General features: G+C 34.7%; 2 protein-coding genes across 2 annotated transcripts; one reads left to right on the forward strand and one right to left on the reverse strand.

Annotated features, from left to right (window-relative positions):
* Positions 1-200: 200 nt before the first annotated feature.
* Positions 201-6,250, reverse strand: LOC131594831 (uncharacterized). The gene is made up of 3 exons (XM_058867040.1): positions 5,892-6,250; positions 1,101-1,464; positions 201-993 (listed from the first exon to the last, which is right to left on the reverse strand). The coding sequence occupies exons 2-3, from the start codon at positions 1,374-1,376 to the stop codon at positions 868-870; spliced, it is 402 nt and encodes a 133-aa protein (XP_058723023.1). The 5' UTR covers positions 1,377-1,464; positions 5,892-6,250; the 3' UTR covers positions 201-867.
* Positions 3,793-5,118, forward strand: LOC131594832 (NAC domain-containing protein 2-like). The gene is made up of 3 exons (XM_058867041.1): positions 3,793-3,964; positions 4,040-4,329; positions 4,580-5,118. Exons 1-3 carry the CDS (start codon positions 3,793-3,795, stop codon positions 5,090-5,092), a joined length of 975 nt encoding a protein of 324 aa, XP_058723024.1. The 3' UTR covers positions 5,093-5,118.
* Positions 6,251-27,992: the final 21,742 nt, after the last annotated feature.

The following is a 27,992-nucleotide window of genomic DNA, read 5'->3' on the forward strand; positions in this document are numbered from 1 at the left end:
TATCAGAGAATGAGGTTTAGAGTTAAGAATAGAATACCTGACCCTCTAGTGAAAGAGGGTATTTATAGCCCTCAGCGCTGGGCCAAGGTTCCCTAATTGGGCCAAATCCAACTGGAGGCCCACGTGCTAGGGAACTGCCAGAACGTCCCATGCTAGGGCTGAGTCAGCAGGAGACTCACGTTCTGGATGCACATAGCGTAGGGTTCGGAGATGGTTGATCGAATCCTTCGCTGAGACGTGACGCGTGGTCTTCGTGCGTGGATAACTCCTTGACGGTTATCCAGTAAGTGGGCCCAAAGGTTTGGGCCTGCTCGGCCAGAGTCTTCGCGAAGGGCAGCCCTTATCTGTTGTCCAGTAATTGGGCCCAAGGGATTGGGCCTGCTCGGCTGGTAACAAGGGTTGGGCCTGCTCGGCCCAGACCAGAACAAAAGGTAAATAGAAAACAATTGTCCAATGAATAAATACAATGGCATAAAAGCAATTAGAAAATCTGGTGAACAAAATGCACCTCTTGCATGGTACATTTGCATGCAAACGTAGTTACGGATTCATTAAGTCATAAGTTTTTTTGGAATTTTTCTTTGGCATCGTCTACAAATGCATTACTTAATTTTATATATTCAAAATTGTGAAATTAGTCTACTTTGAACAACATAAAGCATCCAGAATAAGTTGTAGACTTAAATGCACATTACTTATAAGTTATAACTACAACACGAACGATGAAATAAATGGATTATCAACATTTACTAACCTTCATTGTGTGCTCAGAGCTCATCTAAAAGTATCGTGAAGCCCGTTTCTCAAGCTCAATAGTACTCAAAGGAGGGGGAGGATACTTAAGCTTCTCTTGTTGTCTAACGTTCGTCACCTAACACTACTAGAAACATTGTTTTTAGCCTCAGCACGATGATCAACCCATTCACCATTTTTCCTCTTATGGGTCTTTAAAAATAACTCATCACGGCGCACATCCCTCTGAAGTTCATGGGTCTACAATATGAATTTGAGTAAATTTAACAGTATAAATAAATAAAGATTGAAAAAAAAATCGACTTTATTACTTACAAGCTCAAGCGCTACATCAACATGAGCCTTACGGCCTGAGGTGTGGACTTCTCCTCCTCTTGCTGAACTTCGATTGGCCTGAGGTGTGGACTGCTCCTCCTCTTGCTGAACTTCGACAGTGGTGCAGCCCGCGTCATTGCTGTAGCCCGCGACATCGGTGCAGTCCGCAACACCGGTGCAGCCCGTGCAGGCAAAGGAGTCGGAGCCGGCGATAGAGCCGGAGCCGTCGATGGAGTCTGAACTGTTGATGGAGTCGGTGCTGTAGTAGCCGGTGATGACTGAACAAATGTAGATTTCCTGTGAAACATGCTATTCCGATGATCAATAAGCTTTCCTGGTGCTAAGCACTTCGATTTTCCTTTTTTCAGATTTGCCTTTCCTCTCTCGCCTCCACTTCTGTTAGTCATTTGTTGCCATAAAATACACAACGATTAGACAAAAATATAATAAAATTGAAGAAACAACTATAAAATACATCTTAAAATTCACCAACATTAAATAACTTTTAGAGATTTAATAATATTTTTCACAACAGAACCTAATCCTTTTATTGGTAACTTATATAAAACATAAAACACTTCAAGATTGAAATACTTCATAGAAACTTGGCCATAAAAACACAAACCATATAAGCTTTAACAAGTCTTGCCTACTCAGTATCATTTCTCTTCATACACAAGCACTGTAGTGATATTGAAAAACTAGCATCTTAAGAAATCGTTATACTTAAACTTAGCAAAAAGGAAAACTGAGCCACAATTAGGGATGTCAATTGCATCTGTTAATGGGGATCCCTGTGGGGAATATCTGTGCGGAGATCCGAAGTTGGGGATTTTTTTCCCCGTGGGGATGGGGATGGAGGGAAAAGTTCCCCCGATAACACTTTGGGGCGGGGATTGGGAAAGTATCCTCCGTCCCCGTGGATTCCCCGACTCCGAAGATATATGTTAATTTATATATTTTATATATTATATAATTATATAATTTTACAATGTATTAGAAAATGAAGAGTCATTAGAAGTTATAGATTTGTCACACATAATCAACCACTTGCGCTGGACGACATCGGTATTGTGGTAGTAAATTAGTGGAAGCACGGTAGCAAGAAGTTATGTTACTATTTATTTATTTTTACATAAAAAATATTAGCAACATCAAGTTCTTTTGCTTTTTTTATTTATTATTGATGCAAGATGTATTTTGATTTTTTTTATAAAATAAAGATGCAAATATATGCGATTTAAAAAATACGGAAAAAAAACAAAATACTAGAGTCATAGTTTTGATTAAAAAGTGTAGAAATTTTCTTTAAATTCGATCTCCGTGGATATCCGTGGGGATCTATGGGGATGGGGATGGAGGGAAATATTCCCCCGTGACAGGGATTGGGGATGGGGATGGGGACTAAATTTAGGGGCGGGGCGGGGAGTGGAGAAGCATCCTCCGAACAATATCTGCCCCGTTGACATCCCTAGCCACAATAGTGCAACTTAATTACAACTTGGATATTGGAATACAAAATACAAATAATACACCCATTACAGCTACAATTAGTACCTTAATACACCACTGCAAATCATACCACATCACAACAACTACATTTTTATTAACTATGATCAATTTATAACATAAACAAAATACTACCACACACAATCTCACATATTAAAACAAGCACTGTAACAATTATACACACACATTAACAGCATATTATACATATATATATATATATATATATATATATATATATATATATATATATATATATATATATATATATATATATATATATATATATATATATATATATATATATATATATATATATATATATATATATATATATATATATATATAGAGAGAGAGAGAGATAGATTACTCTATCACTATACAAAGCAAATTATGTTGCATCATGTTACATGTACCATGGTAGTATTTATCTTAAAAATCATTTCTAAAATATCATGCATCTTTTTACCAACTCTCTATCATCTTAAATTTTAAATATACATTAAATCTATGATAATACAAATAAAGAGGAAGTTAATAATGATAATTTGTGAAACAGAAATAATTGTAACTTATTTCATGGTTAACTATTTCATTCATCTCAACTTTATCATGCTAGCTATGAATTATGATGAATCATAAGGGTGTATGCAGTAAAATATTAAAGAGTAGATGCTTACTTAATCGCATAATGATTTTATTATAAATTTATGTAGCATGTAACTAAGTTTAATTTATTAACATTGTTGTTAACCTTATTATTGTCCATAAATGCATGATGAGTATCAAAACAATATCACTTATTATTTTGACTATTTTATTTTATTTTCATTGAAATAAATACAAAGTGATGTTTAATTTCAATGAGCACAATTATAATGCATCAAACTGACAAACATGGCCATTTAAGTTTCAAAACAAGCTGTATTCTATAATGTATAACGTGATCTTGGTCATCACAGGACTCAATCTTTTGTCTAAATTTGAAGAATGTTGTCATATAACATGAGACAAAAGGGTTATTTTCGTTTCACACACACCTACCTAGTATTATAATAAAAGATAATTGTCTTTATCTGCATGATCAAACAAAACAGTACATATATTTATAAATCATGCACAGTGATTTCAAGCTTACAACCATTTTGGTCGATAATATAGGTAACTGAGAGATAAATCTCCTAGTTTCTTACGTTGACATTGTGTATCTTGATCTTCATGGACAAAAATCCCCATTCAGAAATTCAACTCCCTCCGGGATTTAGATTCCACCCTTCTGATGAAGAGCTTGTAGTTCACTATCTAAGAAACAAAGTTACTTCATCTCCTCTTCCTGCTTCATTCATAGCAGCAATAGATCTCTACAAGTATAATCCATGGGAGAGTCCATGTTCGCCTTTAACAAATTCACTAGTTTTATAGTTTTCTTCTCATTCTTATTTTTTAATGAAGTGTTTATTGACAGGTAAGGCTTTGTTTGGTGAAGAAGAATGGTATTTCTTTACTCCAAGGGAGAGAAAATATCCGAAAGGACTAAGGCCTAATAGAGCAGCTGGTGCAGGTTATTGGAAAGCTACTGGAACTGATAAACCTATTCTGACTTCATGTGGTTTGAAAAGCATAGGAGTGAAGAAAGCTCTGGTGTTCTATAAGGGACGTCCACCAAAAGGATCCAAAACTGAATGGATCATGCATGAATATAGGCTGCATGATTCAGTGATCTCAAATTCCAAGCATAACAGTTCTAACTTCCATGCGAGTAGGTCAACTCCATTAGTTTGATTTTTCAAGTTTTAAAATCTATAAAACACAGACACACACAGACACGGATATTAAACACTACACTAACACGTCGATACTAATAAAAATTTGAAAACATTGAACGTAGCACACGAGTTAGTGATCAACATTGACATGTAACTGACACCAGATGCGCCTTCAATATGAAGTTTATATTTAATAATACCTATTTGATTACTTTTTTGTTATTCTGATTTGGTTTCAGCTGGATGAGTGGGTGTTATGTCGAGTTCGACAAAAAGCCAGAAGCCTGAGAAGGGGTTTGGAAGATTCAAATGAACTTAGTTATTATGAACCAACAAGTCAGTTTCATCAAATGAATGAGAACTCTAATCCTGAACCAGTGAAAAACTATGTGCAGAATGAATATCCAATGTTACCTTATATTCTGACTTCTAAGAGTGTTCTTCCCAATACCATTGGTATGTCATCAGAGAATGTAAAACCACATGCTTCATTTTATGAAGAAAACAACTTAAACATAATAGGAGCACAGTTCTTATCATCTGCAACTGAGGGATTGTTTGATAATCCTCTGAAGAGAAAAGTAGTTGAAAATAATAGCGATACTGACTTTTATGCTGTCCTCAATCAAAACGTAAGCAGAGAAGTTGAAAAAGATTCAAGCAAAGTGTACAATTTCAGCAACTTTGATCAGTGGAGTTCAATCATACAACCTCAAGAGCTTAATAGCTTAGCCTTCACTGGATATACATAAGTACCTCAAGAGCTTGATACTTTATGCTAGTACTAGTAGTTCAATCTGCTAGGTTCAATTCTATATAGAAGCTAATCCAGGTTATTCTAATACTAGTAGTTTCAATCTGCTAGGTAATCTCAAAACACAAGATAAATATGCTACCTTTAACATACTTCACAGTAAGGTTTAAAATAGAAACAATAGAAACAACATATGCGGTAAAATTCAAAGGAGATTTTAATACAAAAATTTAGTTTTACTGTTACTCATTGTGAACATATTAATTTGATCTTAAAACTGTAATCATATACAAATTAAAAAGAAAAACTTGTAACTAACTGAACAAGAGTAAAAATGCAGTACCTTCAGAAAGAGAAAAATAGATATAGTACCACAAAAACAGAATTGGGCTATTGAATCAACTTACTGAGCCCAGACACCACAAAAAAAACCCTAAGAACTAATGAAGGACCTGCCTCCCCTTTGATTCACGTTCTCCTTTCTCTCTCAGTTCAACAACAATTTCAACTCTCCTTTGTCAATCAAACTCTCTGCTTTTCACACAACAACAAAGACCTCTTCTCTGTTCTTCTCCTACTTTGTTTCCTCGCCGAACTTTCATCTCTCTCAAGATCTATTCTCATGTTCCTAACATAAGCATCATCGTCTCTCACTCTCTCATATCAATCAAAACAAAACAATCATGAAAATCATCAAACAAAAACAATCTGTAACTCGAAAAAATAAGATCAAACCAACACGATAATCATTCTCAAAAAATAAGAATCACGCAAAGCAAGGTGAAACGGGATCTTACCTAATCGAAGAACTTTGCGAAGATGAAGCAGATGCGTTACTTCAGTTCAGTTTGATTGATGAGGATGCAATGACGATTTGGTGATGTTGATGTTGAGCGGGTGCGATTGTCTCTGCAGGTCGGAGGCTGCTTCTGGGCGGTCCGGTGGCGGAGCGGCAGTTGTTGTTGTGGAGAGTTGCTGAGTGGTGGCTCTGCGTGCGGTGCTTCGCGTCTCTGAATACGCTTGCTAGGGTTTTTGCAGTGGTGTTGTAGTTGTTGTTTCGCGCTTTCCACTTGTGAAAGAAGGAGTTTTGAAATATTGAAGAGTTTGTTTGGTTTTTGGTAGAGCGGTTCTTTTAGTTTGGATCGCGACAGTGGTTTTGTTATGAACTGTTGTAGAATATTTTTCATTTGGGCCAAATAAAGAGGGCGGTTGGGGTTGAACCGTCGCAGCCCATTAAGATATTTTAAAAATAAATATAAGGACAGTTATTTTGTTACTAACTGTCGCAAATATTTTTAAAATAAATATAAGGACGGTTGAGTCACAGTCGCAAAGCATGATTTAGGGCGGTTTAGTTTGGAACCGTCACAATCCATGTATTTTTTAAAAAAATTAAAGGGCGGTTGCAACTAACCGTCGTAGTCACTGTAGTTATACACATAGGAGGACAGTTTTCAAGAACCGTCGTAATCTATTTGTCGTAAAAATACATTTTTCTTGTAGTGAAATTTTCAAGTGTTTTACTTGGATTTTTTCTTAACTTTATAACCATTTTTCTCAATGATCTAAAAAGACTTTGAGGAAACTTTCAACAAGTTAATTGAAGTATGTAGCAAGGGCTTTTCAAAGAGATAAGTAGCATGAAAATCCATGGCTCCATCCATGAGATATGATTTTGTAAAGAAGGCACCATGAACACTTGAAAAATGAAGATGAACATGAAGAACAAGTTTGAATTTGGTTCAGATTTGAAAGAATCTTCAAAGTACAGCCACTCTGACTTGTTTAACATACCATAATCAGAAGATTACACACTCTTTAGGGCTATGATCCAAGTGCTTAATCCATTAACCATTGAATCATTCCATTTCAAGCATAAAGGTTACACTTCCATTCTAGTAAAGTGACTTTAATTACCAACAACTCTTGCATTGAGCTCCCAACTTGTTTTTACTGAGCCAAAAGCAATTTTAATTCAGCAAGCAAGCCTCCAAGATCAAATCAAAACTTTGCAAGCATGCTTAAAGCTTTGTACCTCACCATGGAAACCATAACTTTCTCATTTCTTCACAAACAAGCAAGATGGTACAAGATCACATGTGAGCTTCCAAATTTTGAGTTTTTTCCCTCCACAAACCCTAAATCTTTCCTATAAATAGAGAGAATTACTCCCTTGATCAATTACACCATAATTCTCCAAGTCACCTATCACTTGAAATTCTCACTTTCTTATCTTTGCATTTTTCTATTGGTTTTGAGTTCCACAAGTTCTGGGTGTCAACCAACACTTTAGAAAACTTCTAAATATAATTTGGAAGTTGTCTATACCTTTCACAACCTCTCAAAACTCCCCAACCAAAAATCATCTTTCAAACTCCATTAAAGACCCTTTTAAGGTCTCAACCTTCCAAAACTCAAACCAAACACCTACCAACCAAACAAACCCCTCAAATAGCTTCTATTAATCATATAGGAACTATCCATAACCTCTAAACACCTACCAAAAGCCTTGAACCAGAAATCACCATTCAAAATTTCATTAAAGTGTCACTTTGAACCAAAGTTTGAATTTTGAATTTGGCTCGTGCGTTCTTGGATCTTTTGTGTTGGATACCTTCTAAACATCATTTAGAAGCTATCCAAACACCAGTTTTGTATCTGTAACACTTGGAACTACAAGTTCTAGGCATTACTTTTTGTGTTTGTAGGTGGTATCGGGCTTAAAGAAGGAAAGGTGAGCAATCCATTCTAAGCACCCAAAAAGCTTCCTCACACATCATTGAAGCTTTCCAGATAGTTGGAGCAGTTCTGTGACATCTCTAATCAAGGCCACGACCTCCATTTTCAGAGGTAAAAGCTTAAACTTTGAATTCTTAGTTAGAGGCATCATTCTTTGTAAAAACTTCTTACTAATCCACTCAGCACAATCTAGTGAGTAATAGCCCTAAGGTTTTAGGGATTAATTGTTAACATCCATCACTTAATTTCATTTTTGAAGAATTAGGATTCATCACTGATTTTCAGAAATTCATATGTTTGAATTTGTTTTAATCGTTGTTAATTACATGGTTAGAATCGCGTGTTCATGCTGGTCAGTTTAGAATCTTGAATTGTTAAAAATGGTTAAGATTTGATGAAGTTTGAATTTGGCGCCATGGTTAAATGTTGTTGTTCTTCACGTTGCTGAGTGAAGAAGATGAAGTTTCCTTTTTTGGAAAAATTTCATTTAGGACTTATTTTAAAATATAATGTTTTAGAGTCATATACTTTATGACTACATCATTACAGCTTAGTTGGTTAAGTGTGTTTGTGTTGCGCGTGTGCCCAAGGTCTGGAGTTCGAATCCCCTTGCCCCAGACCTTTTGCTTTTATTTTTTTTCATATGTGTAACACTTGTTTTGCATTATATTGAACTGAAGGAATTATCCTATCTGTCATACCCTAATTTTTAACCCCCCTGAGATGACATATCTTTAGGATTTTCATCAGGTCAAAGCAAGTACCCAGAGCAGTCACTTCTTCATCTGGCATTTAATCGAGGATGCTCAAAAACAAGAAAACTCAGGCAAAGGATCAATCAATAGAAGGATTAGCCTCTAATACAATCATAAGACTCAAGAGCTTCATTATTTCACCTATGATTTATTAGACACCCAGTCATCTGAGTACAGGTTTACTCAGGTCACCAGACTAGGGTTTTTTTTAGCCTACCAAGGACTAAAATCAGGGATCACCTTTGGGAAACCCTAAAAAGCCCCAGGGGATCATTCAAAGACATCAATCATTTTTAAATAACTCATATGACAAGATCCACTGGACATCACACCTCAATTCAAGGTCTACAGTCATTATTTTCATATGGTCGACAATTAGGGTTTTTGACCTAATTCACCAGGATAGTTGACTTTTAATCAGGGCATGGATCCAAAACTCAAGACATGATTCAAGAACCTCTACTACCTCAATATAATCCATTTACATCATTCATTTGAGGAGAAGATCTTGATTCTACACAAAAGTCCAAAATTTCACCTTATTTGGAAAAAGTCAACTGTATGGGGTCACCTTTGACTTTTAAGATTTTTGGTCAAACCATGACTTTCAAGGATCAATATCATCAATATATGGATATTAAAGTCATTTGACCAAAGAAATTCAAAAAGAATCTTCAAGGAGCAAAAAGTCGGGAATTAGGGTTTTTGAGGGCATTGTGGGAACTCAAAATTTCACCTACACAACTCAAAAAACTTCCAACATGAAAGTTGTAGATCTTGCAAAATAAAACAACATCTTACAAAGGAACTTTTTTCAAAAGATCAATCATTTAAGAGTTTTGGAAATTTTGGAGTTTTAGGTCATAAACACTTAGAAATTTTTCTAAGTGTTTTAACCTAGTTTTCTTCCAACTTTGGCCTCATTTTTCACAAATTTGCCAAAGGATTTTGAGGAAACTCCAAACTAATGATTTGAAGTAGATGTTTAGGGCTTTCCAAATTGTGTTCAACCTTCTCCAAATTCATTTTGAGCTAAGAGTTATGCTTGTTCAAAGTTGGCCTCATGAAGTGAAATTATAGGTCATGCATCATTTTGGAACTTTGAAATTGTGTGCACATGACCTCAAATATGGATTCTACACGACCCATAACACATCTGAAAACATACCATGCATTCATTTTCACCATGCCATGATAATTGAAGAAGATTCCTAAAACAAGAACATGTGATTATGTAATGATTACATTTGTGAATTTATGGCAAATTGATGAATCACCCAAGGAATCTTCTCACCAACCAATTAGAGCTCACTTTGCATCTGTAATGTTCCCCAAGATCAGATAGAATCAATGGATAGGGGAAGCTAGCCCGAAAATGCATCATTGCATTTAGGATCTTTTCAAAATTTCTTCTTGGCTAAGAAACCAAACTTCTTTCATTAAGCAAGCTCACCACAGCCAATTGATCTGCATTCATTTGCCTATAAATAGGAGGGCATACTTCAGTAGAAAAACACACCAAAGCAACCATATTCCTTGCTTTCTCTTTCTCTTCTCATGCTTATTGTTTTTCAAAGTTCTTTGGCAAGAAGAATCGTTTTCTTCAAACCAGAGCTTATCTTTGGAAAGTAAGCATTCTAACATCTCAAGGGAGGTCATTTGAGGTGATCCAAGCACCTGGATCATTTCTGTAAGTGGAGGAACACCATTGTTGCTCTCACTTTGAAGCTGTTGCAGTTGGAGGTCCATAGTGCAATTCAGAAGGTTTCCAATCGAGCCAAGCATCCAGGCACGTTCCATAGGAGGTAGTGAAGCTGTTCAGATGGCTGCAGCTCATCTGTAACTCAAGAATCATCACTCTCCATGTTCACTTGAAGCTCAAATCGAGGGAGGTCCATAGAACAATTCAGAAGGATTGAGGTTACAACAAACATTCAGTTAGCATCACTGAGTCCCAAGGAAGCTTTTGGGATCATCCATACAAGCCCAGTTGCTCTCTATCATCCTCACGACCTCCATTTTCAGAGGTAAGTTTCTGAACTCCACCTCTTTAATTTAAGCACTCTTTATGATATAGCTCGATTCTATCTTGTTCAGCATCATCAGAGGATCGAAAACCCTCTATCATCATTCATTTATCTTTCAGTATAGCCATTTAATTTGATTTTTAAATTTTAGGGTTCTTCACGATTTCTGGTAAATTAGTTAGATGTAGTTAATATAAATCTATGTTAGTTACATATTTAGAATCGTGAGTGAATTTAGAGCAAGTTTGGTCTTTACATCGTTGCAAATGGTTGAGAGTTGAGAGAGTTCAGATTTTCAAAAATTCAAAGCTAGAGGTTAAAGATGACAATGGTGGTGGCGCGCAAAAATTCAAATTCAGGAAAGAGTTTATTTTATTTTGAGTGATAGTTGTCTTATAAACGACTAAAACGTGATAGCCCAGTGGTAAAGAGTGTTTGTGTGTTGCGCGTGCCCAAGGTCTGGGGTTCGAATCCCCCTCGCCCCAGACCTTTTGATTTTATTTCTCTTTTATTGCTTCTATGCACTTGAGTAATGTATGATTTGCAATGGAACCATTCTTTTGTCACTAAGCGCGCGTTGGCTCAGTGGTGTTGTTTTGGGCTGGTAACATAAAGGGCGTGGGTTCAAACCTGGTTGGTGACAAAACCCTATTTTTTACCACTTTTTTCCATTTGATTTCTTCACAACTTCAACCAATTATTTAACCTATCAAATTAATTTATTTTCACTTCATTTTTCACACACTTGTCATTTAATATATCTATTTTGTGAATAATCAAAAAAATCATAAAAAATATTATTTATTTCATGTATTTTAATTAGGTTTAAAATAGTATGTTTTTAAGTGTTTTCTTAAATACTTTAAATATATATTGTCATTTTATTTTAACCTATTTATTTTGTGAATAAGCTCATGATAAAACCCTATTTGTTTAGGTCTTAATTAGGCATAGATCTTTGTTCTTTACCTTAATTAAGTTGACTTTTGTCAATTTTCAAAGCTATTACCAGTCTCCGATTAAACGGATGATTAAGGTTTTCAAACAAAAAAACCTTATACCATTTCAAATCATTTTCAAACTGCTTTTGTAACCAGCACTGTAAAGTACTGGGCCTCTAATAGAGTGTAAGTCCCAAACACCTTATCTTCTTAGCTTGTTTTCAAAACTGTATTTTCAAAATCTTCTTTTTGTTTTCAAAACATTCTTCTGGTATTTGAAGGGCATTATTCCCGGTGAAACTCTTCAGATACCTATGTGACCTATGTCCATCTTCACTTCTTCTGTTTTCAAAAAAAACCATTAACTGTTTATCATATATATATTCAACTGTTATCCACCAATTACTGTTGAGGCTCTGTACATACTTCTTCAAAGGCCTCCACTCCATCCAGGTTAGGCTTTACAAGCTTTCAATTTACAGTCTTTATTTAAATTACTGTCAAATATAAACTATACATATATTTGTTTAGAACTACGTTTGAGTATAAACCCTAGGACAATTAAACTATATATATATATATTATAGGAATATGGCCTAGGATTGAGAATGTCTTCCCGGTGAAGGCTCTTTCCTAATTAGAGATCTGTAGTTCAAACCCCCAAGATGAATTATTCCCGGTGAAACATCTTGGCAAAAACCTTAGAATCCAAAAATATAGGACACATCCACCCAAAGAGGAATTATTCCCGGTGAAACCTCTTACCCATTTGCTTAGAGCCAAAATAAGTTCAAAACTACATAGCTTTCTCTTGTGCTATAACAAGGACCCTCGATTAGCCTCCTCTTGGGCTTTATACAAGGACCCACAGGCTTCTTAAAAGCATTTCCAGCTTCCTCTTGAGCTTGTATACAAGGACCCATCAGGTTTCTTATAAACATAGGAACAGGTCTTTAGTCACCTTTTAACATACCCTGGTAAGTTTCTTCCAATTTAAACCAGACTTTAAACAAGCTAAGTTTGTCTCAATTTCACATTGAGTACACCTTTTGGAATGAGAGACATGGACAGTCTCTGTCACCCTTATCTTCATCAATCTTCCTTAGCAGAGTCTAGGATCCTTATTTGCTTATCCTCAGTAAGTGTCAGCCTTCATCTTGGGCTTTAAACAAGAAGTCTCATTAGATAATCTTTCTGCCAATCATTTTAATAAAAATCCCTGGAAAGGGTTAGCCTCCACACATTCCTTCATTTTAATCAAAATCCCTGGAAAGGGTTAGCCTCCAAAATCATTCCTTCATTTTAATAAAAATCCCTGGAAAGGGTTAGCCTCCAAAGTCAATTAATAAAAATCTGTTTAAAATGTCAAAACCCCTGGAAAGGGTTAACCTCCAACATCAGTCTTTCAAAACCAAAGATTCATTCTCTTAGGAGATAATTTCCCCAAAAAAAGAGTCAAAACCCCTGGAAAGGGTCAGCCTCCAAAAACATGATAAAGTCAGTCTTTTAACAGACAAATTCACCAGCTGAGTCAAAATCCCTGGAAAGGGTTAGCTTCCAAAGAAAAACAGTCTTTTAATAAATAAAATCTCCTCAGTAGAGTCAAAACCAACAAAAACAGTTAGCCTCAACCTTGGGCTCCATACAAGGCACCAAACAATAAAACTCCCCTGTCAAGAGTCAGCCTCAACCTTGGGCATTGTACAAGGCAGATAATAGAGTCTCCCCAGTGAGTTCTTCATCATTCAATAGCCACAACCTTGGGCTTTGTACAAGGCAGATTAAACCATATTTTTATGTGTCAAAGATTCCTAACACCTAGGATCTTTTCCCCATAGAGTCATCCACACTCAGTTTACTTAAGAGTCAGCCACAACCTTGGGCTTTGTACAAGGCAGAAAATAATGTTTTCCCTAGCTAGAGTCAGCCTCAATTCTGGGCTTTGTACAGAACACCAAATAATAATCCATCAAATAAACACTCTCCAAATAGAGTCAGCCTCAATTCTGGGCTTTGTACAGAACACAAAAATACCCTGTAATTAATCCTCAATGGAGTCATCTCCCAGAGTCAATAATAATTAATAAATCAATCAAAAAGCCTCAAGCTTGGGCCTCATACAAGCCAGCTAAAGTCAAATCTTTTATACAGTAGATAGACATAGCTTATCTCTGTAGAGAGATATTTTTACTACTCTACCACATTCAAACAAACAAACATTTTCATTTCAATTTCAATTTTAATCAAGTCTCCCATTTAGGATTTTGAAAGGCATGAGCTGGCAGTAAAACCCAGACATGTGGTAACTTTCCCTAATTTGGATGAGCATCTCTCTTTCATTTAAGAGGCATTTGACTGGTATACTTGCACATACACAAGTAAGGTCCCCCTCTTGAATGAAATGAATTCAGTTATTCTGTCACTCTTTTAAATGTTTGTGGTAGAATAGTACAAATACCTCTCTGTAAAGATGATTTCATGTCTCTTTACTGTAAACAGAGATTTAATTCAAGCTTCAACCTTGAGCTTCAAGCAAGGCACCAAAAAAATATTTAATTTCCCTAGTTAGTTCCCCGAACTACATTAAGCTCTGACTTCCACTAGCGATATGTAGGCATGAGGTTCACAAGGAATCTCAGCGAGCTAATAAAATACCAAAAATAGTCAGTTTGTCTGTCTGTCTGTCTTTTCAAATCAATTAAATTCCTTCTCCTAACACAAAGGAGAAACTTTCCCAATCTTTAGCAATAAACACAATCACAAATGACACAGAGAAGGTTCCTGTAGAGTACTACAGATATGTAGGGTGCTTAAATACTTCCCTATGTATAACCGACCCCCCGGACTCCAGAATTTCTAGTCTAGGTGAATCCCCACACTTAGCAAACTCCTAGGGTTTAGTTGAGATCTTTTTTCCCCTTTCCTATTTGTAGGACAATAAGAAAGTTCGTGTGATATCGTAGGAAGAACTGAAACAAAATTCCTCCCACCACGGGCGCATTCTCCTTCCAAATTTCGCGTGAAGGGTCTAGCGTGCCGTCCTCCCAAGTGAAACGGGGAGGTAAAAAAAAACGACACCACACTATCACCATACACGCGCTAGCTGGCTTGGTGATGTTTTGGGTGGTAAAGCCAAGGGCGGGCGGGGTTCAAACCCTAGTGACCACACTCCCTTTATTTTTATCACTTGTCCTTTTTTTAGTTTTTTATAAAACTTCAAAAACCCATAAAAAATTGGAAAATTAACCTTTTTTAATCCCTTCTTTTTTGTGTGTTTTATTTACTTTGTATATTTTAATACCATGTTTTTACTCAAAAAATATTTATTTTATCATCATTTAAAAATTAATAAAAAATATGTCTTTTTACATTGAAAAATCAACTAAAAGTTGTTTTGTTTTTATTATTTCTTTAATAGGACTTTGTGTATGTTTTTGTAAATATTTGTTTAGGGTTCGGATTAGATGTCATTAACTTCTCCATGTACCCTTAGACCATTTCTCTTAAATAAATCGGTATTTAAACAATTAAAATCAATTAGGTTTAGGAGTTTATGTTTAAACCCTAATTTAAAACCCTAATTCAAAAAAATCTTAGGTTTAAAACCCTAATCCAAAAACATGTTGATCTTTGTTTATCCATGATTAGTTAGCTTTGTTGCCTTGTACATACTTGTTGATTTTAATCCATGTTTTGTGCTTAATTGTTAGTTTAATCATTATCTTGTTAATTTCTCTCATATATTGTTTAACTAACCATATGTTTATTCATCATATTAATCTTTCATCATTCATACATGAGTTTGAATCCAAGGGTTTAGATACATCCATCTCTCTTATTGATTATCATACTCACTTGTTTGTTCTTGTGTCACATGATATCACACACACACTTGAGGTGTTCATTGTTAATTGCTTAAGTTTGTTGTTTTGCCCAAAAGGATGAGAATGATATTGACTAAATTGTCAAAGGTACTCAAACTCTTTTCCAATCTCTTTTATTTCGTGTTAAGTATTTTAAAGCTTTTGACTTGTTTTATGGTTTAGTATTGTTAAACTTAACCAAATCCTTTGTTTTAAACCTTGGTACTAAAGAATAGAATTACTTCCGGTGAAACTATTCTTAGTCCATTGACCTTTGTATTGTTAAAGATAGGTCTTTTGTTTTAAAACCTTGGTGTTAAGAAGAGGATTATTCCCGGTGAAACTTCTCCTAACCCATTGACCTTGTATTTTAAAGCTTTGTCCCTTTTGTTTTAAAATTGTGGCTTAAATGCAGTTTTGGTCCCTGTAAGTTGGCGAGTTTTTGATTTTAGTCCGGAGTGTTCTGAGTTAAATGAGAAATACAAAAAGTAAAAGACACATTCACTTTAACCTAGTTCTCCTTCTCAACAAGGCTACCTCCAGTTCACCCTCCTCAGGTGATTTTGACTCTCTTAGTCGAGGACTTAATCCACAATAACCAAACTGATTACATCTGCACGAGCAACTGCCGTGACTCACAATACACTGCATAACCAACTATTGTGACTCACTTTCTGCACAAGCTACCCGCGAGTGACTAACCCCTAGATGATGAACCGTTCAGTGATCTCAGCAAAATATAACGTTCATCAACCTAGTAACTCCTGCACAAGCCAACTGCTCGTGACTAGCCCTGCACAAGTCAACTTCTCGTGAATAACCACCTGGATAATAAACCGTTCAGGGATCTCCATAAGATATAACATTTATTTATCCAGAAACCTCTAAGACTAAACTAGTCCTAGACCTCTTGAGAAAACTGACCCAACTGGCCTCTCAAGGAATTGTTACAGAGTAATTTCAAATAGTAGTGTTTGAGTTTTCTTCTATAAAGCATTAATCACAACTATGACATTTCATTAATGTTCAGCACAAAATGTTTGAACTCAGAGATTTATTAATTCTTTAGTGTATGAGTTCATCTTGTTGTGTTGGTGTTGTTTTGTCTGTTCTATTTGATGCACACACCACACACACTTAAGGAGTGATTTTGTGTGTGTATATATTATATATATCTTCAGACTTTTGCCCATTAATCTTGGTTATTGGAGAGAGCAATAAATGCTTGCGTGTTTGCTTTTCGTTTTTGTTTTCTCTAATGAGCTGCATGTGGGTAGCTTCTTGAATCAACCTTGGGAGTTGCACTTTTGAGTGCAACAACAGTTTTTCTAATGATTATGTTTGTAACGGTATCTTAACTTTTTGAATCAGACTTCATGAACTTCTGTTCATCCTTGAATACATCTTTTGTATCAGTATGTTTGCAGCATCTTGGTGCTTATCAGAAGTTGCTTCATTTGGTGCTTGAGCAGCATTGCACTTTGTTCATCTTTGCATTTTTATCAAGTTCTGATGGAACTTGTATTGAATCATCTTCTGAAATCAGAAACATATAATTAGAGTACCACATTTACTTATACAAAATTTGCTCGTTATCATCAAAACACTACACATATGATTAAAACCAAAATATGTTATAACAATCTCCCCCTTTTTGATGTTGACAAAACATTTACGTTCTGTTCAGAAATTTTGTATATCTAGGAATAGTCCCCCGCTGAGATAATTAATCTCCCCCGGAAATAAATACTCGAAGAGAAATGTAAAGAATAACTTCCCTGATTTTTTCTTTAGCTTATTTCTTCAGGAGTTCTGAAGTATCTTTCTCACAGATATCGTATTGAATACTTTGCTTCAGAAGATCTTTCATTCAGAATTTTCTTGCAGTTCTTTTAAACCAGATACTTCTTGTACTCAACTAGCTTAATCCACATATACATACGCACAACTCCCCATCAACCAACAAGCATAATACACTCTTATTTATCCACATCAACTAGTTAGCAATTATCTTCATGACGTAACGTCCATCACTTTATGCTCTATTAAGATAGTAAGTCAAGTCTACACCATCCAACACGATCTCGTCTACTATCGACAAGAGATTAAGGGTGATCAGTTCCTCAATTTTCCAATAGATATCCGACAACCATAAGGGAGTATAAACCATCATTTCCAAAATTAATAGCATTCTTTTCCAACTCATACTCAAGCCACCTAAAGCACCATAGTTCCATTATTCAATAACTTCCAAAATCACCTGAACAACCTAACACTAAAGTCTTGTAGATACATACTAATACAGTTATAGAGATAACATCAAGCAAAATTTCTTTACACTATTACCAACTGTCATACCCAAAAAATTTCCCATCATATTGTTTGCTCACATGACTTTCAACTGCTCAAGAATATGCAAGAACCAGGCACACTTACTTGCCTCCTAAGCAATCAATCCACAACTAGGTTTTTGCTTATCTCCAAGTAAAATCAACTTCTGATACTTCAAGTGGATTTAATGGCCTCTCATATGCCTCATAGTATCCTCATGCCAAGTTTCAAGCTCTGATTTATAAGATTGCTCAGTCAACAGTTCAAATAGTCAACAATCGACCAATTTGACCCAAAAGTCAACTATGGTCAAATTACAGTCAAAATTCCTGATTTTTTGTCAACATCAATATTTTGAAGTCACATTGATCATTTGATCAAAGGTTGATCATGATTCATCAAGAAAAGTTCAGAAATCAAACTCAGTTTCTAAATTAGGGTTTTTTTGACCCAAAAGTCAACTGAACTTTGACCAGCCATAACTTTCACATGGAACATTAGGAATTTCACATCCAAAGCCTATTTTGAAGGAAATTGAATTCTCTACAACTATGTCTCTCTAAAGCCGCCAAAAATTATTCATTTGGGAGATATGAGCCAAAACATTACAAGTCCCTTTTGAAAGTCAACCAAAAGCAGTTTTTTGTCAAAGCCAATTTCATCAAGATAAAATCTCCAAATTCAAAAAGGGTTCCAAAGTGGCGTGTAGAGGACATATTGGGCTTTCCAAAAAGTCCTAGAATACTTTCATATCTTCAAAATTGACGGAGATATGCTTTGTCAATGTTGGTCAATTTTTGGTAAAGTACATGAAGCAAATAAGGGTCAAATTGGATTTTTTTTGCAAAGAAGCCCAATCTTTTATGATCCAATCTCTTGTTCCTCAAGTCATCAAAGATATCCAATCCAAATGCCACGAATTTATAAGTTTTATTTGATTTTATATTGATTTTTATTCATTTAAAAAATGATATAAATCAAATAATTTAAATAAAAATCAAAGATTTAATTGGGGAGAGTATTTTAACCAAATTCAATCACCAATTAAATAATATATTTGATCTAATTTCGTGGAGATTGAGATTGGAAAGAGAAGGAGCAAATTGGCCAATTTTGGAAAGATTGAAAAATCAAATTTTATCAAATTTCAATATCATGATTCAATGAAGATTTGGTTCAGTGTGTTAACCTAAATTGTTCTATTATAAGTACACAAGCTTTCTAGACATAAAAGGACAAATTCTGGCCTCAAGAACCCTATTTGAACTCTTCAAATTTCAAGAAAAAAATCAAATTCGTTTTCCAATTTGCAGCTGGATTCAAGGCGTTTGGAGAATTGAACCAGCTTCCTTGGTGTTCACTGAAGCCATTTAGATCATCCTCAAGGTCTCACGCTCCCAGAATCATCACCTGTTCGTCACAGTTTGCTTCATCATGTCCAATATCGTTTTCTTCAATTCACGCATCATTAACTGATTTTAATTGCATACTATTGTTACTTATGATGTTTGCAACGTGTTTGATTGTTTTAATTTGAGTGATGATCCAGATATGGCTGTTCACCATTACTAAGGTTCGTAAGATGTGAATTGGGGATTTTTAGTTAGAGATGCAATCAGCCCAAATTGATGATACCATAGTGTTCAGGATACTGTATTCATTGAATCTGGACCTTTATTGGGCGTTTATTTGGCTTGTATGATTGTTTTCGTGTTGACATGTTTTGGCCACGATGGAAATCGTAGCAAATATGCAGGTGATTCATAGCAAAAAAAATTCCTGACGAAGAAGACGACTGAGGAGGCACGCGTTCCAATTTAAATTTCTGAATAAAAAATTGTTTCATATTGTTATACCCCAAAATTTGCCCGCATCTTTTTTCAAGAAAACTCCAATCTGAAAATTAAGAGTCTCATATAATCATGGATTTTTATTTCAACAAATATCCTGACATATGAAATACTTAGTTTTTAGAATTTTTCTTATACAGTAATTTGGCTTGCAGTTGAATTTATTCTTACGCAAACGCCAAATACTGTTTATTACTTCACACATGCTATTTATTTATTTACAGATAAATAGTACTGACACAATTGGTACATAAAACAAAAACAAAAACAACAAAAAAAGAAAATTAACCTTGACTGTTGATTTTTCACTCTAACTGCTACGTCAATACCTGAACAGTCAGTTGACAACCAAACTGCTGGCAGTACAATTCTCAGTGTTTTGTACCATCAATCAAATCAATCTTTTACAATTCAAAATTCCAAGATTTTTGTTCTAGAAGTCTTCTGAATATCACGCGATTAGCAGAGACTCAACACTGCACAAAAATCAGGTACGCTTAACTGTCTCCTACACAAACAGTCCCTGACTAGGGTTTTCTTGTTTTTACAGGAGAAACAAGCTTTTGAGACCTCAAATGGATTTCATGCACATCCATATATCTCAAAGTACCATCATACAAATTTTCAAACTTCAATTCACTCAGACGCACCGTCAGCAGCTCAAACAGTCAACAGACGACCCGTTTGACCCAAAAAGTCAACTGACAGTCAAAAATGAAATTTTTTGTTTAAGTCCATATTTTGTCAAAGGATTCATCATTTGATCATTGGATGATCATAATTCATCAAGGAAAGATCAAAAATCAACAAAACCCTAAGATTCAAAATTAGGGTTTTTGCCTGAAAAGTCAACTCAACTTTGACTGATCATAACTCTCTCATCCTTCATCCAAAAAATTCAAACCAAAGCTCATTTTGAAGGAAATTCAATTATCTTTCAAATGCAATAGATCCCATGGTCATTACATTCACCATTTGAAAAATATGACCAAAGACATTACAGGTCATTTTCAAAGTCAACAAAAAGACACTTTTTTCAAAAGGACACACAAGGAGCATCAAAAATCATTTTGACATGAGACCAAAGACATTGGTTAGAGGACTCTTTGAGGTTTCCAAAAAGTGCAAGAACTCCTTCATATGACAAAAATTGAGGGATTTACACCTTGTTGAAGTTGGCTAAATTTTGGGAAAATGCATGAAACCAACATTGCTCAAAAATGTATTTTTTCCAAATGGGGCCAAGTTTTCATGGTTCAAACATCATTTCCATAATATAATGGGCCTCCCACGACCAAGACAAAGCGCACATCATTTTTATCCATTTTTGATTTAATTTTATCACATATAAGATTAAATTTAAAAAGGAAAATGGAAGGATAATATGTAGCTTACAATCTAAGCATGAGTCATCAAAGGAATCTTCAATTTTCTGCAGAAGATTGAAGTACAAGGCAATAGCATTGAAGAGAAGAAGACTTGGTCAATAATTCAAAGGTTTTTAATATAAAAAAATCAAGAATTCCACAAAGGCAACTAAAGGCTTCTTGGCTTCAATTCTAAGCACAACATAGTCTATATAAAGGCTATAACACTTCACAATCAAAAGACAAGTTCAGAACCTAAGCATAGTGTGTAACATACTTGTAATCACTTGTTTTCTTTCAAGGAAATTTAAAATTCGAATTTTAATTTCCAGCTTGTTTCAATTCAAACTAAACACTTAAACATCATCCTCAAGTATCATTGAACGTGTCTCAATCAATTGCAAGCTCTGAAACCTCACAAATCGAGCTACACAAGCCACGGTTTGTTCAAACTAAAATCAACTTGTATCTCATAACACACGCATATTTAGCAAGATGTAGACATGTATTTGGATTTGGTTTGAGGTGTAGATCATTTCTGGAAACTTAATTGAAGTTTGGACACCTATACGAGGAACTACCATTTTAGGGTTCTTACTTTCAAATTTAGGGTTTTATGATCCATGCAAAATTACAAGTTCTAAATAGCACCATTAAACTCGCGTGAACAATACGAACTTAACCATGGCATCGCGCCAAATTTATACTCATGTTTGCTTGCATTCGCTATTATCACCAGGTGTAAAAGATTGGAGTTTTTACACCACCTGCAAATGAACGGTGTAAAAGCCCATCTGAAGGTTGAAGATGATGCGTGGCGTCCTCTGATTGGCTGGAAGGCGCGCGCGTGATTTTTTTAAACTGACCTTGGATTCAGTGTTTTGCAGGTGTTCCACGTGCTATGGTCCCTCATGCTTTCCACCATCTGATCCATCCATCTCCTAATCCAACGCGCCAGATCATGCAGCTACATCATGTTCCCTCACATGCATACCACATCTGATTAGTATCCTTTTATTTTCTATTTTTATTTTAATTTCTTTGTTAAATTAATTAAAAATAGTTTTAAAAATCCAAAAAATATACAAAAAATATTTTTAGACTTCTAAAATAATATATTATTTTCTGAAATAAAAATATTTTATTTTTCTTCATAATTTCAATATTTTGCATAATTAATTAGTATATATTTATATATTTGCTTTTTAATTATTTTTCAACCAATCAAAAAATCATAAAAAAAATTGTTCTTTATGTTAAATATTGTTTATATATTATAAACTAATTTTGTACATATTTAGGATAATTTTCTCTTTAAGTTTTAATTATTTGTATAATTATTTGCATAATTATGTTTTAATTAGCTTAATCAATTTCAAATCAATTTCAAAAATTCCAAAAAAATTAGTTTTGTTTTAAAATTAATTGACAAATATTTTGTACATATTTTAAACTTAAATTCTAGGTTTAAATATATTTTCATCTTTTTTCTTCATTTTAATTTAATTAATCATGCATTAATTATAATTAAAATCAATCATAAAAAAATCCAAAAACATGCCTTTTATTTTTCTTGCAATTTAAATTCCTAGATAAATGTATAGGATGTCAAAATCATGTAAATAGGCTAGTTTACATTTCCTGCACAATCGATGTAATAGCGTAGATTTACTTTCCGCACTTTACATTTCCGCATTTTAATTTCCAGCAAATATAAACTGCGTGTATGTCAAAGATAAAATTGAACCGTTAGATCACTAACTTCAAAGATAAAATATCTCAATACAAACACAATCACACTTGCACCTCTTAAGGTAATCCCTTCTCATTCTTTTCAAAATCAAAGTCAAAATTCTACTGTTTCGAGTACAAAATCGAACCTTTTGTTTATATCCGATGAAAGGATAGATTTTTAAAGGAAATAAGGATAAAGACCTTACAACTCAGGGTAGACCTCCTAGTTTGCTTGCTCAAAACAAACAAAATTCTCATACACTGTTGTTTTTCAAAACAAAACTTTCCAAAAAGACAATACTTTGTATACATCCAAACACGGATCATTGCAAAGTTAACGTTCTTTTCAAAACATCTTTCGAAAGATAAACAAATATTTTGTATACATCCGCACAAGGATCATTACAAAATTCAATTTACAAAGGTATTTGAAACCACATATGAGCATTCTAAAGCAATTGAAAAGTAATCGAAAAACAAGTGAGCTAAGCAAACTTAAGAGCCCATGGATAACCATGGATACAAAGGGTGCTAACACCTTCCCTTTGTATAACCTACCCCCTTACCCAGAATTTCTTAAAGGTCTTTTTTCTGTTTCTTTTATAAACCTTTCCTTAATTGGATAAAATAAAAGGTCGGTGGCGACTCTGTAAATTTTCAAAAAAATGCGAAAGCATAAGCGATAAAAAAGAGTCAGTTCACGTATCTCTCCCGCTCAGAGGTATGGCCCGAGAAAAAACGGAGGTCCACACATATATTATGTTATTCACGTGTTTTATTATCAGTGAAGGATAAATGGCTGGTTGGTAAGAGGCGCGCGTTAAGGCTCTAAACTGCAAGGGCAGGGGTTCGATCCCTGCCTCTTGCATGTATTTTTTGTTTTAATTCCTCTCAGATCTTGATTACAGATCTTGTACCTTCAGCGCATATGAGTCCACCATACACCCTCGCTCATCAGCCATCAGATCGTCTCAGCTTCAGATACGACGCATGAGGAGGCGCAGGCACACCATGAACCTTCACACGCTAGCCACACACGATCAGCGCCCAGGTTTTTTTGTTATTTTATTTAGTTAATTAATTGTTTTTTAGTATTCTCTAATTTAACCAATAAACTTTAATTTTCATCATTTAATTTATAAATCTTTTTTTTTCATAAAACTATAAAAACCATAAAAATTAGGATTAGGTTTAATTTAATCGTAAAATCGGTTTGGACAATTAATTAGGTTTTATACGCCTTAGTATTTTTCTATCACATTTATTTTCTATTTTATTTTTTGCCACGAACCCTATCTTAGGCAAATTTAACATCAATTAATTCTTGCAAACCCAATTAGGGTTAGGTTTCATTTTTGGGCTAATTATTTTTAGGCTAACTAATTTTTTTAACCATAATTTCTTTTTAAACATTGAATTTCTTTATGCGCGAATTCTTTCCTCACCTCATACTCTGTGATTGTCGCGTGTACCTTTATTTTTAATTTTTCCTTTTATTTAATTCTGCCACTTGTTTAATTATTTAATTTCTGCCTATTTAAATTTCGGTATATTTATTTATCACTATTTAAACTTTTGCTATTTATTTAATTATTTAGTTTCTGTTATTTAAATATTAGAAGGTGTATAGGTCGCTTATTCAATTTTGATGTAATAGTAATTAGGACCTTTATTTTTTCTGCTTTTACTTTCCGCATTTTAATTTAGCACAATATAATTGTGTGGTTAGTAATTTAGGGAGTGATAACTGATCAATTGAACATAGCTCACCTAATACAAGATAAAAATATCTGAACTGAATAACATGATTGTTGCACCCAAACACCTTTGAGGTAACCTCTTTTATGCTGTCTTTCGATCAAAAATAGTCAAGTCCCTCGAATACGAGGATGCCTTAGCAAATGTTACCCTCAGTTCTCTATCATCATCAAAGATCTTGTCACTCGATGTTGCCTTCAATAAATGATGATTGTCCCTCCGAATGCTAAGGTATCCTCACTGGTTGCCTAAATGACTATTATATCCTTCCCTGAGACTACCTTCCCTCTTTATGGTAGGGACAGTCTTATGGCGAACGATAATCCTCGACGACCCTTTTCAAATCCAATGAAAGGACTACCTGCCCACTTTATGGTATGGATAGCCCTTTTAAACAAAAGTCTTAAAGAACAGAACAAAATTAAACTTAGGGAAGGTGCTCTTAAATGCTTGCTCTATTCAAATTCAAATCAAAAATACTTTTCACACCCCTTTTTCAAATCAATTCAAAAAGGATACGCTTGTTTACAAGCTAAAGTCCTTATTCAAATCTTTTTAATTCACACACGACACTCTTTCAAACAATTCAAACAAAAAGTGAGCTAAGCAATTAAGAGCCTATGAAAAACCATGGATACAAAGGGTGCTTACACCTTCCCTTTGTATAACCTACCCCCCGAATTCAAATCTTTTTAAAAGGTCTTTCCTATTCTTTTTGCCTTTCCAAATTGGATAAAATAAAAGTCGGTGGCGACTCTTGCTATCCGCAACATTCCAAAAAGTCAATTCTCCCACCGTATTACACCAACACTTATATCCTTGGAATCATACTCTTCGCATTTCCAACTATAATTCGCGGTTCAAAAGATTCCAATAACTCTAAAAACTTCTACAACTATTACAATTATCTCAATAATCTCATGACAAGGTCTACTACCATCCTCCACTTTATCATGGTTCAACACCGACATCCTAAGCAAGGCTACTTAACTGACAACTTCACATCCACCAGCAACACTGATACATCGCAACTTTCTAAATTCCCTCTCCTAGAAATAACCATCAACTACATCGAATCATCCTCCTTCAAGATGCTCCAACTTAATTAATAACCCAAGTCTTAAATCCAAGTCACCTCCGACAACACTTGCACTGTCGCCAACAACAGTCTACTGAACCAATCATCTTACAACTGAAACATACCCGAGAAGCAAAACTTCTCCCCCACTTATCTTCAATCTCACCTCTGCAACCAAACAACTAGGAACTCCCGAGTACCGAGAGTGATTCACACACATGTCACATACCAAAGGAATAATTAACAATAAAACACTAGCCACAACGACCGACTATGCTCTGATACCAATATTGTAACACCCTTCTAAACCCCCTGCGGTAATTATTAAAATATTCAGAGTAAACACTAAACAAGGGTGCCACAATTAAAATTTAAAACCAAACATAAGTCATCTGTCATGCTTTATTAGGAGCGATTCACCAAAATAATAAAACTCGTGTTCAACACAGCGGAATTTTATTCAAACGGAATAGCATAAACATCACCAATGCATAAACCAATAAAACATAATCCAAAATCAACAAAATAGAGTACAATAATTAAACTCTAAGTCTAGTGTTCCCCAGTGTTACAAATCAGAGCATGACACTGACGCAAACTAACGGACTAGCCTATAAGCTATCCTCACCAAATCAAGAGCCGCTACTCTTCAATCTGAAAAATGTCAACAGTAAGGGTGAGTCTCATTCACAATTAACAAATGTTATTAGTTCATAAACAATAACATATCATAAGTTTATTATTCACCCAATTGTAATATATTCAGATATTCAGAAAAGTATTCATCAACAACCACAACAGATACATCACCAAAATATAACACTGGAAACCATCCAATCATGTTATAACAATATGCATATGGATGTACTGACTCTATGCATGTGGTACCTTACATGGGCTGAACCCATTCGACTGATCTATTCATCACCAAGATACAGCCCAACCGGCACAAATTCCATACAATGGGAATTATGCCCACCATTGATCCACAACATCATCGGGATCCATCACCAAAATGATGTATGAATGAATGCACACATATAACATACTTACAACATCACCGATCTGATGAACTACATCGTCTCATCATAACTCACCATTATCATCACCAACAAAGTATGCACGTGTCTCAGCATCATTCGAAACAAATCAAAGTATACGTAATCACACCCAATATCACATCAACATCACCATCATGTTATCACAACATCACCACATTGTCACATTCATCAATAGCATTCACATAGCATGTATCAATCACAATGACATCATAATAAAGCAACAAGGCATAGGCCTTCACCATAATTTCTCTCGTTTCAAGTCAACAATAACAATAACATCATTGTAATATAGTCTATAATTTATAGGATCATCATCCCAACAACATTCTCATCAATTATCAACAAAATCATCACATTATACGCAACACTGACACCTGATATATAAATTAACAACAGAAAAATATTAATTAAAAAACCCAAAATTATGATCATGTTAAAGATAATATTTTTAGCTTTCCAACGGTCCAAACGGACGTCAATCAGACATATGGATCAAAAGATATGAAATTTCAAAGTTTTGGATAAATCTGCCAACACAGTTATGTAACGGGTTACATCATTCATGTAACCGGTTACATCAGTTTTAGTAGCGAAAATACCCCATTTTTCTTCAATGTAACCGGTTACCTCAACCATGTAACCGCTTACATCACTCAAAAATTCCCAAAAAGTTGTGTTTTTCATTATTTTTCACACGGGCATTCGGTTACCTCAACCATGTAACCAGTTACATCACTGATGAAGTGTCAAAATCTGTATTTTTTTTCTGCTACGAGATTCTACCTTCAAACCCCCAAAAACCCATCTTTTACACACCAGAAAATCATTATAAGTCCTAATTCTTCAAGTTCAACACCAGCATTATGTAACTATTCAAATACACACATCGATTTTATCCATTGTACATAAATCATACATCATTCATGTCATCAGAAACACATCCAATTTACCCTATAGGCTCCAAAACCCCAAAAAATACTAAAACCTAACACACATCACAATTGACACAAACAATATATCTATTTCAATCCTATCATCTACAAACCAATAAAAGATGATAATCGAAAGAGTCCCCCCTTACCTTAGCCAAAAATCTTGAATCTTCCTCTTTCTCTATTCTCCTCTTCCTCTGCTCTTTTACGTGTTCCAGTCTTCTCCTCTTTTGCTTTGTAACTCCTCTTTTCCGAATTTCCTTTATTTTATGAAAATAACATAACTTAGTAAAAGGCCCACTAATTAACACCTCCCCTTTACTAATTGTCACACTGACCCAATTATCTTATTCTCATAATTTTCTCAATTAAATCACCAAATTCCAAAAATTCCAATTAATTCCAATTAAATAATTTAAACTCTAATTAAATTAAATAATGGAAAATATGGAGTGTTATAGT

The sequence above is a fragment of the Vicia villosa genome, linkage group LG4, assembly GCF_029867415.1.
Source record: "Vicia villosa cultivar HV-30 ecotype Madison, WI linkage group LG4, Vvil1.0, whole genome shotgun sequence".
Taxonomy (NCBI): domain Eukaryota; kingdom Viridiplantae; phylum Streptophyta; class Magnoliopsida; order Fabales; family Fabaceae; genus Vicia; species Vicia villosa.

Coding starts and splice junctions, on each gene's coding strand:
- LOC131594832 (XM_058867041.1), top strand. CDS start 3,793: ATGGACAAAAATCCCCATTCAGAAATTCAACTCCCTCCGGGATTTAGA. Junction 3,965..4,039: donor TAATCCATGGGAGAGTCCAT/GTTCGCCTTTAA, acceptor GTTTATTGACAG/GTAAGGCTTTGTTTGGTGAA. Junction 4,330..4,579: donor ATAACAGTTCTAACTTCCAT/GCGAGTAGGTCA, acceptor ATTTGGTTTCAG/CTGGATGAGTGGGTGTTATG.
- LOC131594831 (XM_058867040.1), bottom strand. CDS start 1,376: ATGTTTCACAGGAAATCTACATTTGTTCAGTCATCACCGGCTACTACA. Junction 994..1,100: donor AGAAGTCCACACCTCAGGCC/GTAAGGCTCATG, acceptor TTCATATTGTAG/ACCCATGAACTTCAGAGGGA.